This window comes from Antechinus flavipes, chromosome 2, assembly GCF_016432865.1.
Source record: "Antechinus flavipes isolate AdamAnt ecotype Samford, QLD, Australia chromosome 2, AdamAnt_v2, whole genome shotgun sequence".
NCBI classification, from domain to species: domain Eukaryota; kingdom Metazoa; phylum Chordata; class Mammalia; order Dasyuromorphia; family Dasyuridae; genus Antechinus; species Antechinus flavipes.
In genome coordinates this window covers 663,898,321-663,910,466 of record NC_067399.1, presented here as the reverse complement: position 1 = coordinate 663,910,466, position 12,146 = coordinate 663,898,321, and the positions used below count along the sequence as shown (strand labels likewise).

Sequence of the window (12,146 nt, the reverse complement as noted above, 5' to 3'; positions counted from 1 at the left end):
AAATTGTTTGTGCAGCTAATTACATTTCTCTTTGAGGATTCCAAATGTGGGTTCTGCAAGACTTTGTGTTATAGTGACAATCTTAGATTTGGAATCAAAAAACCTGAATTCAACTCTCAACTCTGCAACTTATACTTGTGTGATTTTGGTTAAATCACTTAATGTTTTTGAGTTCATATCTACAAAATGAGGCAGGTGTATATTATTAGATGGCTTTAAGAACTGACCTATCCAGCTCTAAATCTAGAATGTGCTAGGATTCTGAGATTAGATACTTTTCTGTTGGAGATCCAAGTTTTCTTACTAACAAAATGTAAAGGCTGAACTGGATGAATCCTCTGACTCCTCTGGGAACTATGCTTGTGATACATCCTTTACAATCATCCAGGGACACCCAACAGGGAACATGATATCTCCCTTAGAAAGGACATTCTAATCACCACAGTATTGTCAACTTTAAACCTTGAAAATGGCCTGGGATGGCACTTCATTGTGAAAAATAAGACCACAGAAAGTAAAATGATTGATTCCAAGCTGCCGGGTACAGCAGGAGAGATTATCCAGTCTAGCCCCACTATTTACACAAGGGAATAAGAGGTTCAGAAAAACCCAGGAATCTACTCAGAAGCACAACTAGTATGGAGCAAAAAGAGAATTCAAATCCAAGTCTTGTAATTTCAAATCCCGGCCACTACCTGCTTTCCACCACATCATGCCTGCTATCCCTATGAACCAAATGAATAAATGCTCCAGTCATTCACTTCTATTTTCTTTCTGTCATATGGATTGACTTTTAAATATTTACTTTGCAAAACATTTCAAATGTAAAAGTCATAGATGGATTGTCAGGGAATTCCCAAAATTGGGAATTTATTTTACTCTTCTCCCTACTTCCCTAGTTTTTGGATTTTTTAGTTCTTAAATATTATCTGTATTATAGGCATATAACTATATGACTTTTCTAAGTTTAAAAATATAAATAAAAAATCTTTGAAACGGTAGCCACTTTAAACCCTCAAAATGTTTGGGATGAAAATGAAGATTGAGGGTAAGGAGCATGCAAATAGCCACAGAATTTGCTCTTAGCCTATTCACTGCCATTCAAGCATTTGGGTAAAGTTGGAAGAAGCAGACTATATGATGGGAAGAAGTCTCATGGTAGGGAAGGAGACACAAGCTCCCCAGGGAGGACAGGAAAGGGTAGGTTTGGCACACTCTGCTATGACTGACTGGGAGAAAGCCAAATACAAATCCTGAGTAATGTCCTCAAGAACCAGATGACTGATCCCCAGAAAGTTGCAGGAAAGCCAGGGAATCCCAGTACCCCGCAGAAGAGTCTGCTTCTGCTCTGACTGGGCTTCCTAATCCTAGCAATTTCCCCCAAGCACATGGTTTTCTTTTGTGTTTTCCTGAAACCAAGCTAATGTGCAAGAGTTCAAAGGGGAAAGAAGAGGGATTCGAGAAAGAGCTTGAGGAAAAAGGCAAAAGGAAAAAAGAATAGATTGTGAAAAAAGTTAAAAGGAAAATGAGAAAGTGAGAGTCGGGAAGGAAAGAGAAAAGGGAAAGAGGAAAAGAAAAAGAGGGGAGGAGAAAGAGGGAAGAAAGGAAGAGGAAAAGAGGAAGAGTCAAAGAAGAGAAAGAGAGGAGGGGGAAAGGAAGTTCGGAAATTAATGACAGAAAGGAGACAGAAGAGAAGAGAAAAGAGAAGAGAAGGAAAGAGAGAGAGAGAGAGAGAGAGAGAGAGAGAGAGAGAGAGAGAGAGAGAGAGACAGAGAGAGAGAGAGAGAGAGACAGCTAGAATGCATCGCTCTAAACTTAACAAACAAGCACACACAACCCCTCCTCTTCATGCACCCGGGACAGAAGGAGACCCTCCCCCCACAGCAGAGTCACGGCTGCCCCTTTGTCGCCTCCTGAGAGCATTCGCAGACCTGAGACCAGAAGTTCCATCCCGCGCCTGGTGGCCAGCACTTCTCACCCCGCAGATATGCCAGAGGGAAGTGTGTGTGTGTGTGTGTGTGTGTGTGTGTGTGTGTGTGTGTGGAGGGGGCCAGAGATGCGGAACACCAGCCCCGGGTCAGCCCCGTCTCTGCGCCCCGTTGTCTTCTCGGAATGACCACGGGGGCTTCCACCCGAGAGGGTCGGAATGGTCCTCAGGGCCCAGTGGCGGGGCGGGGGCTTCTATGGGGCAATGGGAGCTGCGAGGGGCAGCGGGAGGTACGGGGCTGGGGGTGGCGTGGACTCACCCGGGGTAGCCTCGGCCGCGGCGCTTCTTCAGAGTGAGCACCGTCTCCAGAGCGAGCGGGAGATGCAGCAGCGCCAGCAGCCAGAAGCGGGGCTCCTTCTTCACCTCGGTCACCCGCCAGACGCCCACCAGCGAGTGAAGCGCGAAGAGCAGCCGCGTGGCCAGAGCATTGAACAGCACCAGCGGCTCCATGGCCCGGCAAGCCAGGAGCCCGCTACCGACGGACGCGCTCCTCACCCGGGGACAGAGGGCTGGACAGACCGGTGGGAGCCCCGACGGGGCGGTCCAGTCCGCGGAGGCCTAGGGCTGCCCCCGGGCCCGCCACCTACCTGCCTGCCTTCCGCGAGGGCGGTCCTGACGCTCGGGATGCCACGGCCCAGACCCGGACAGCAGCCCCCTTCCCCACCGCAGCCGCCTCCACCGCCCCCGACGGCCGGTTATAAGTCCCATCCGCGCTGTTCGCCCCTCCCCCCAAACTTCCTGACAACTCTTTGGGAGCCAGTAAAATACACACACTCACACACAGGGAGGCTCGGAGACACGCACACACACACATGCACACATGGGACAATCTGAATGGAGCCTTTCCAAGGCGCGAGGGAGGAGTGATGGCTCACCCCGCTCTTGTACCCCACCCCGGAGCTCAGAGCCAGCTGCTGCTGCTGCTGCTGTTATAGATCCTATTAGTGCTGCTGCTATTGTAGATGCTATTAGTACTGCTGCTGCTGCTGCTGCTGCTGCTGCTGCTGCTGCTGCTGCTGCTGCTGCTGCTGCTGCTGCTGCTGCTGCTGCTGCTGCTCTGGATCATCCCAGAGCCCGGGAACCAGCCTGAGCAGTGGGGATCTAGAACACTGCCGCCACCAGCAATGGGTTTGGATCCCGGACCCTTCTTGTTTCCCCTCTAACTCTCACAGCCCATCATGACACTCATTCATTCATTCACTCACTTACCGCACAGGGTAGTACACCCAGCATCAGCTTGGACAGGGAATTGGGGGGTAGGGGGAGTGACAGAGAGAGGGGAGGTCGTCCAGCCCTCCGAGCTTTGGTTTGCTCCAAGTACTTCTGCCTTCACTCTTAGTCCAAAACCTCAAAATTTCCTTTGGGACACGACAAGTTGTCTCCAGGGGAGTTTCACTGTCCCACAGCCGACAGCTCTCAGATCCTTTGGGATGTTATTTCCTCCCTAAACTACACAGAGTGAGTATAGGGGAAGTACCGCGGGATTTGAAGTCCCAGAACTGGAACTGGAATCCCAGATCTGCTACTACACACAATCAATCAACAATCAGTGACTAAGGTGCTGTTATATGTGTTCCAGGCACGGTGCAAGGAACTGGAGTCATTGAAAGGAGCTGGGACTAAAACTGAAACAGCTGTAACAGCTGGAGGCTGGGGTTAGAGGGAGAAATGCTACTGGCAAATTGTATTACGTTAAAGGTAAGGTCTGTTTTTATACCCCAGGCGCCTAGTACCGGACTCTGTCCCAAAATAGATACTTAGCAAATGAACAACAAATGGGACAATCAGTCCATTCAGTTAACCCGTCTGACCTTTCTTTTTTGAAAAATAAGAGAACTGGTTAGGTGTTGTCCACGATTGCCTTACAATTCTATACCCATGATTTAGGAAGTTTCACTTTCCTGACCTCTAAAACATTGGGCTTGCTTTCATGTTCTCTAAGGTGCTATGATCCTCTTTGGAAGCTTTCAAGGAATTTCACTCCACTGCAGGGTTTTGCAAATCTTTGAAAAAAAAAAAATGGCTTGATGAGAATGAGAAAGAAAGCAAAGGTAATACACGCCCAAGTCCACAACCCTCTTCAAAGGTTAGAGATAAAACAAAAAAGAGGGTTTGAGATCTTCCCCCCAAAACTGAGAGTATCTTGTGCCAAAGAATTTCACTCTGCAATTCAGGGAAACAAAGCATGGCAAAAAAAAAAAAAAAAAAAAAAAAAAAAAATCACTTTCAGGATTTGTTTTTTTTTTTTTCCTTTCTTTTTCCCCTCAATCCTGCCTTAAACCCTTCATCAAATACTTATGGAAACTATAGATCTTATCCATTCTTCTTATTATCTGGTAACTTAGGGTTTTTTTTTTTTATCAACTTCTCCAGAAGTCTCAGAGGGACAGTGTCCATTTCTGCTGTTAAGCACTTTTCACCACCTTCAACTAAGTTTCTTTCCAGAAGGGGCAGTAACTAAATCTTTCCTACTGTATTGTTGAAAAGTGAGAGAAGGTGACACTGAAAAGAAGTCTTCATTCTGTTTTCAAAAGGGAAAAAGATCATTTTATCAACTATGGTTGTAATTTTTTGACAGGGTAAACTTTGCCCTTTGAGTGAGCTTTGAAAAGGACTGGTTAAGAATCAAAGGAGAGACAGAGCTGTAGCAAAATAAACGTTGGTTATTTTGTTTTGTTTTGTTGGGTTTTTGCTTGTTTGGAAGGATTTTCTTTTTGACTTCTTGCTTTTTTTTTTTCAGTCTGAGACTGTGATTGCATCAGTGAAGGAACTCCTGGCATGAAAATTCTCTTCACCTATGTATATCAACAGCTACTCTTAGAATGGTCTGGGTCATTGAGAGGTATGGTGATTTGCATAGGGTTCCACAGCTAGAATGAATCAGAGTTGTGACCTGAAGTCAGGTCCTTAAGACCAAAGGCCAACTCTCTATCATTTGAACCATATTAGTCTCTCAAAAAAAAAAAAAAAAACAACTATACAATATAAGAGTTTGAAAAGCAAATAAGCAAATTATACTTGTTTCTTGGTATAGTGCAGTTTCAACATGGGTAGCTTGGTGGTCATTAGATAGAACACTGAGACTGCAAGCAGAGTTCAAATTCTTCCTCAGCCATTCACTTTCAGATGTTTTGACTCTGATTTATCACTTTCCTCTATTTGCCTAAATTCTGAATCTATAAAATGAGCTTGAGAAGGAAATGGCAAACCACTCCAATGCCTCTGCCAAAATATTCCATATGTAATGACGACGCAACAAGTTTGGACAGACCCTGTCCCCCAGGGCTACTTCCACAACTCACTCTCTTTGGTGCACCATGTCCCCTGGTGGTGAATAACTACCACTCCTTGATATTCCTGGAGTAATCTCAAGAGTAGATGGGACTTCTCACACTTTTGTTCATAAGTCCCCACTAGTGTTCTTCCCAGTGATTATATAAATCAGACTTTTATGGCTTGTAGAAAGGATATCAATTGCTACAGAAACAATTCTCTCCCCCATTCCACTTTCCCAAACAGGGACATACCTTCTTTTTCCACACAAAGCGATTATAGGGAGACTGGGATTAAATTTATTATAAGATTATATTGAAGTACACATGAATCGTGCACACAGAGAGGCCTCATGAAACTCTTCCTCAGGGTAGCTTTCTGTTAGGGTCCAAACTAGTCTTTCTAGTGTCCCTACCCTGCCAAAAGGGTCCTCCCTTTCTGAACATTATTTATCTACAGACATCTCTGTTTTCAGCGTCTGCCCCTCTGGTTGCCACTGCTATTTTTTCCAGTCCCTGGTGGGACTTCCAATGACTTTGTTGAGTGTTCCAAAATCACATAGTCTCTCTGTCTATGGCGTTCTTTTCAGGGTTTGGTTGAATCTCCTCAAACAAAAGACCAGTTTGTTATGCTTGTACATAGATGCAGAGGTGTGTCTGATTCTTTCAACCAATCATAATATTTCCTATGTATCATCATCTGTCTTTATTTAGTGATCAAAACAGATTTTTTGTTTGAGTTGATTTCAGACCTGCTTCTACTTCATTTATGCCATTGATCAACTTATTTATTCAATTCAGCTGTCTAGGTCTTCTAATCACCAGATCCATCAATTCACCTCTCCAATATGGACTCACTCATTCAATCCAACCACTGAAATCCAAGAAACCCAACAAGTCATTTGCATCTATCCATACTCTTATTACTCCTAGGTTCCCTCAAGAATCTATTGAAGAAGCTCAATCTACTTGATTATTCAAGCTACTTGTGCTTCCACCCCATTATTTTATATAGATTTTATATCAATTTCAATATTCCTATAAACACATATTTGGTCTCCTCTCATCATTCAAGTGCCTAAATGGCAGAGGCTGTTTGACTTTTGCTTGGTATTCCCAATCCCTGGAGGGTCTTATGCAATAAGCATTTACTAAATACTTGTTGATTGACATTATTAATCCTATGTTGAAAAAATAAAGAAGGAAAGAAACCTTTATTTAGCACCTACTATATGCCAAGGACTGTAACAAATATTATCTTATTTGATGACAACTCTAGGAGGTAGGGGCCATTATGATATTCTTCATTTAACAGCTAAGGAAATGGAGATGACATTAAGTAAGTTGGTCAGGGTCATAAAGCTGTCTAGGGCCAGAACTGAACTCAAATCTTCCTGATTATGGGTCCAGCACTCTAGCCACTGCATCCCCTCACTGCTTCTAGAAGATATTTTTATTCATTAATTGTAACTCCCAGCTTCATAACCCTTCAAGATTTGTGAATGCTATATCTCTTGTAAATGATAAATATATTTCTCTGCTCATTCCTCAGATGAAAGAACTGAAGTTACATGACTCATCCATGCTTAGCAGCATGGAGCATTGAAAAAAATGTTAGATTTAGGGCCAGAGGCCATAGGGTCAACTTGTGGCTATTTTCCAGGAAATTTGCTTTCTTTTTCAGAGACTAGATGGCCTTTGGTGTAGGTTGGACTAAATGACCTTTAACCTCAGGGCCTTGTTTTATGCTCTATTAACGCATGCAAAATGGATAAATCTGAACTCAGGTCTTCTGGACTCAGAAGACCTCTGCACCTTTTCTGTCTCTAGTAGTAGTGATACAATTCTAAAAACATATATATTTGGTGATGAAAAAAGACCCTGTCTATAGAAAAGCTTCCTAATATTAAGTTTAGAAATGTTCCCTTTACTTAATTCAGAGATGGCCAGCTATGGTCCTGTCTATTTCTCCTCCTCTTTTTGGCTAAACACAAAGAAAATATTCTACAATTAGTACCTTCGCTTCCTCCCTTCTCCCTATCTTCCTCATTTAACTAAAATGACTCTCTAAGTTACTAACAATCTCTTAATCGCTGACTTCAATGTTCTTTTCTTGGCCTTTCTCTGTTTTAATCTCTCTATAACTATGAATATTGTTGATCACCTCCTCCAGGATACTCTCTTCTCTCTAGGTTTATGTGACAATGTTCTCCCCTGTTTTTCCTCCTACTATCTAACCATTATTTCTCAGTCGTTCTTATATCTTCATTAAGATGGCTCATTAAGGTATTCTCCAAAATTCAGTCCTATGAGTCTTCTCCTCTCCTCTTTTCCTTCCATACCAGCAGCTCTCAACCTGGGATCTGGGAACATTTTTTGGTATCTCTAATTTGATATGATTTATTTTCTTTATAACCCTATATATTTTATTTTATATATTTATGAACATGACTCTGAGAAGATAGCCACAGACTTCACCACACTGCCCAAAGTTAAGGATCTCTCCTATATTCTAAGTCTCTCTCTTTTTCAGTAATTGTTTCAGTTCACATGAGTTAAATGATCATTGCTATGCAGAGGGACTCAGATCTATAGATCAGCCCTATTATTTTTCCTTGAGGTCCTGGCTTGTACCACCATTTGTCTTTTGGACAACTCAACTTGAACACAATACATCTGAAGCAAAATTCATTTTCTTTTCTCCCAAACTTTCCTGTTACTGCCCAGGATGCCCTCACCCTCCCAGTGACTCAGGCTTAAAATATGATTCACTCAGCACACATATTCAGTTTGATGGCAAACTTTGTCTATTCTATCTCCACAGCACTTCTCTTCTCAGTCCTTTGCTCTGACCTAATACAGCTACCAGGTCCCCATCTCCTTATGCCAGTTGGACTAGCTTGCTGATTGGCTTTAAGTCTGGTCTTTCCAATCCAATCTTGCTTTAGCAGCAGTCAATTTCCTAAAGCACAGATCTGACGATGTCACTCCCCTGCTGAATAAATGCCATTGATTCCTTATTACCTCTAAGATCAATTCCTTTGTTTGGTATTTAAAATTCTTTAAAAGTTGACCATTTCTTACCTTTCTATTCATCTTCCATCATGATACCCTCCATGTTCTCTCAGATCCAATGACATTGTCTTCTGGCTGTTCCTCGCACAAGACACTTCATCTGCCAATTCTGTTCAGTTTTACAGGCTGCTCCTCATGCCTAGAATCATTTCCCTTCTGACTTTCCTTGTTCCTTTTGAGACAGTACAAATCTTACCTTCAACAGGAGGTCTTTCTCCATCTCACCCATTATTAACACCTTTCCCCTGAGATTAATTTCCAGTTTCTGCATCTTTACGTACAAAGTTGTTTGTAAGTTATTTCCCCCATTTCAATGTGAGCTTCTTGAGTTCAGAGATCACCCTCCCCCTGACTTTGTTTTCCCAGCACTTGGTTAAGACTATGGTATATACTGTGCTATGTACCCTTTTTTTTAAAATAACTTTTTATTGATAGAACTCTTGCAGGGTAATTTTTTACAACATTATCCCTTGCATTCACTTCTGTTCTGATTTTTCCCCTCCTTCCCTCCACCCCCTCCCCCAGATGGCAAGCAATCCTTTACATGTTGAATAGGTTACAGTATATCCTGGATACAATATACGTGTGCAGAACCGAACAGTTTTCTTGTTGCACAGGGAGAATTGAATTCAGAAGGTATAAATAATCCGGGAAGAAAAGCAAAAATGCAAGCAGTTTATATTCATCTCCCAGTGTTCTTTCTTTGGGTGCTATATAGCCTTTTAAAAATTATTTATAGCTTTTTATTTACAAGATATATGCATAAGTAATTTTTCAGCATTGACATTTGCAAACTCTTTTATTCCAATTTTTCCCCTCCTTCCCCCTATCCCCTCCCCCAAATGGTGGGTAGACCAATGCATGTTAAATATATTAAAGTATATGTTAAACCCAATATATGTATATATTCCAAACAGTTGTTTTTGTACTATATTAATTAATCACTGATTGAATGCAACTTCGGTCAAATTGAGACCTGTTTAGCTTAAAAAGGCCAAGGTCTCCCATTTCATCCAAGGCCATCTCCAGTCATCCTGATCTATATCTGACCACTGAACCCAGATGACTCTGGAGGGGAAAGTAAAGCAGGTGACCTTGCAGAAGCCTCCTTCACTTAAATCCTATTTATTGCATATCATGATATCACCTCCCTGATGTAATGTAATGGTCCTCTTTCAGAAGGACCAAGGATCAAGAAATAACAACAACAAGGATTGCTAACTGACTGAGGAGATCTCAACAGAGAAGCATCTTGGGGCTGCTTTTTTCCAATGGAGAAGTGATCAAAAACTATAAACAGAGAATTCTCAAAGGAAAAGTTGTATCCTATCAACAACCAGTTGTTACAAAATCAACATAAATAAGTGAAGCACAATAAAGTGTTTCTTGGGAAACCTAGCACATTGGTAAAGATAGGAAAAGTAAATGCTGGAGGCACTGTGGAAAGGCTGGCTCCATAATCCACTCTTGGTGAAGTTGTAATGTTCAATCATTCTGGAAAACAATTTGGAATTTTGAAAAGAAATATTTTTAAAGTTTTATTCAGTGATCCCATAGACAGGAATTGGGTGGAAATGGTCCCTTATATGCCAAAATAATCACAGTAGCACTCTGTATAGTAGGAATGTAACAAAATATTCCTGTCATGAAAAAATGATGAAAGAAAAGAACACTAAGTGGAAAGATAATCTGATATAGAATAACTATAAGGAGAGGGAGGAAAACAATGTATACAATGACTAAAATAATGTAAGTAGATACAACAGCAATGAGTTGGTTTTATGTAGTAAAGGTACATTTTTTTTGGTCAGGGTAGGGACTATGGATTTGCAATAATACAAATTCTTTAGGCTTAATTGATGGGTGGCTGGTATAATTGAACTATTCTCCCCACATTAAAAATGTATTTTATACAATAACTTATAAAAGGGAAGAGGTGTGGATTTTCTTTTTAATGAAAGTGGTATAAAAGCAAAATATATTGATAAAATAATAACTTAAAATTATATATAAAACATCCAAAGTAATACAAATGAAATAATTTAATACAATATATTATGCTATACCACAACAAGATAAAGTAATATAACATGAGATAATATACTGGAATATGATTTGATACTCTTGCAAAAGGGTTTGTTGGGTCTCTCCACTTTCTTTTTATTGTTCCTTTAATGATATACTTATATCTTTTAATTTTGTATCCTTTTCATTTCTAAATGCATTGCTCTTCTATCCTCTGCACACTAAGTCATTCTTTGTACTGAAGAAAGAGACAGACAGAGAAACAGAGAAACAGAGACATGGACAAAGACACAGAAAGTGAACATAACACACTTCAGTAAAAACTGACCAGCTTATTAACCATATCTGACAGCATAAACAATGTTCCACACTCATTGTCCCCTGCCTCTGTAAAAATGAATTCTTTCACTTTTATTCCCCAGTTACAAAAATCTCCTATCATTTATTTCTTCCTTAGAATAGATGCCAGAGAGGGAAGGCTGGACTTGGTTTGAGAAGATTTTGAGGAAACAGAAAAAGTGGGTCGTGGGAGAAAAGAATATTTAATATAAGAAAAGAAAATGACTGAAAAAGAGACTTCTGCCTATTGTTCTTTGGTATGGTACCAAAGTTCTTGTGTCATCATCTTGTCCTTGAATTCATTCTCTAGAAGGAGTTGGGGTTTTATAATCATAGGATCCAGCTGAGGGGTAGATATTCTGATGTTGAGGCTTCACCACAATCTAAGATTATATATGAAATAAAATTAATCTAGAAACAAAATGGAGTCCCATTCATGGAGAATGCTGAAACTAATTGTGATGCATACATACATATATTATATATATATACACATATATATATAATATGATAACATATATATATATTTAATCTTTATTGTTTCTCATAGTATGGAAATCTTCCTTTATTTCCATACTATGAGAAACAATAAAGGTTAAAAATGCAGAGAAGTATGGGAAGACTTATATGAACAGAAGCAGAATTAAGTCAGCAGAATCTGGAAAATGATATTCACAACTATAACAATGGAAATGGAAATGACAATAGTGACATTTAAAACCTTCAAAATTCTATTTAGAATGACAAAGGTTTCACAAGAAAAAAAGGTGAAAATGTAATTCTTGGCAGAGATGGTATAAAGGCCAGTATGAAAGACTGCATATCCTATCATGTAAAAAAAATGTTTTCAGTGAATTTGTCTGACTTTTTTCTTTTACTTTTTTTTATTCTTGGCTATAAGAAATGATTCTCTAACTAGGGGAGGATATATCTGGAAATGGATGATATAGAATGAAAATAAAATTTATAAAATTCTCAGGTTCAGGTTTTGGTTTTCTTTTTTAAATTGGGTGGGTGGGAGGGAGGCAGGCAGTTAGATGGCAAAGTGGATAGAGCACTAGCCCTGAAGTCAGGAGGATCTGAGTTCAAATACAGCCTCAGACACTTAACACCTAACACCTACTTGCTGGGTGGCCCTTAGCAAGCATTTAACCCCTATTGCTTTGAACAAAACAAAACAAAAAAAAGGACAAAAAGGACCCTTACTTTTCATAGACAACTAAACTCTGCAAATCTGAACCCCCCTGCAAAAAAGGAGTGATTGAAAGCACATGGAATTATAGAGTGAGAGACTCTGGCTTTGAGTCCTTCCTTTGTCACTTAATTATTCTCCACATTGGCAAGACATTTCACTTGGCCCACTCTTTTTCCACCTTGGAAGAACATAAGTTCCTTGAGGACAGGACCTATTTCTCACTTTATTTTTGGTTCCCGAGTCTTTCACAATG

At 40.5% G+C, this 12,146-nt stretch overlaps 1 protein-coding gene and 1 long non-coding RNA gene across 3 annotated transcripts in view; one reads left to right on the top strand and one right to left on the bottom strand.

The window, feature by feature from the left end:
- TMEM26 (transmembrane protein 26) overlaps window positions 1-2,977 on the bottom strand; it is a 64,746-nt gene extending 61,769 nt beyond the window's left edge. The window contains exon 1 of the mRNA XM_051982613.1: window positions 2,247-2,977. Coding sequence (XP_051838573.1) covers window positions 2,247-2,437 — 191 coding nt within the window. The 5' untranslated portion in view covers window positions 2,438-2,977. The remainder of the gene's footprint in view (window positions 1-2,246) is intronic.
- A 53-nt stretch (window positions 2,978-3,030) lies between these two features.
- LOC127552130 (uncharacterized) lies at window positions 3,031-11,145 on the top strand. 2 transcript variants are annotated; one of them, XR_007951268.1, is made up of 4 exons: window positions 3,031-3,445; window positions 3,567-3,685; window positions 4,728-4,829; window positions 9,514-11,145. It is a non-coding gene; the product is annotated as an uncharacterized LOC127552130 (long non-coding RNA). The 2 variants fall into 2 exon arrangements; XR_007951267.1 differs by lacking the exon at window positions 9,514-11,145 and adding an exon at window positions 6,061-6,455.
- The last annotated feature ends 1,001 nt before the right edge of the window (window positions 11,146-12,146 follow it).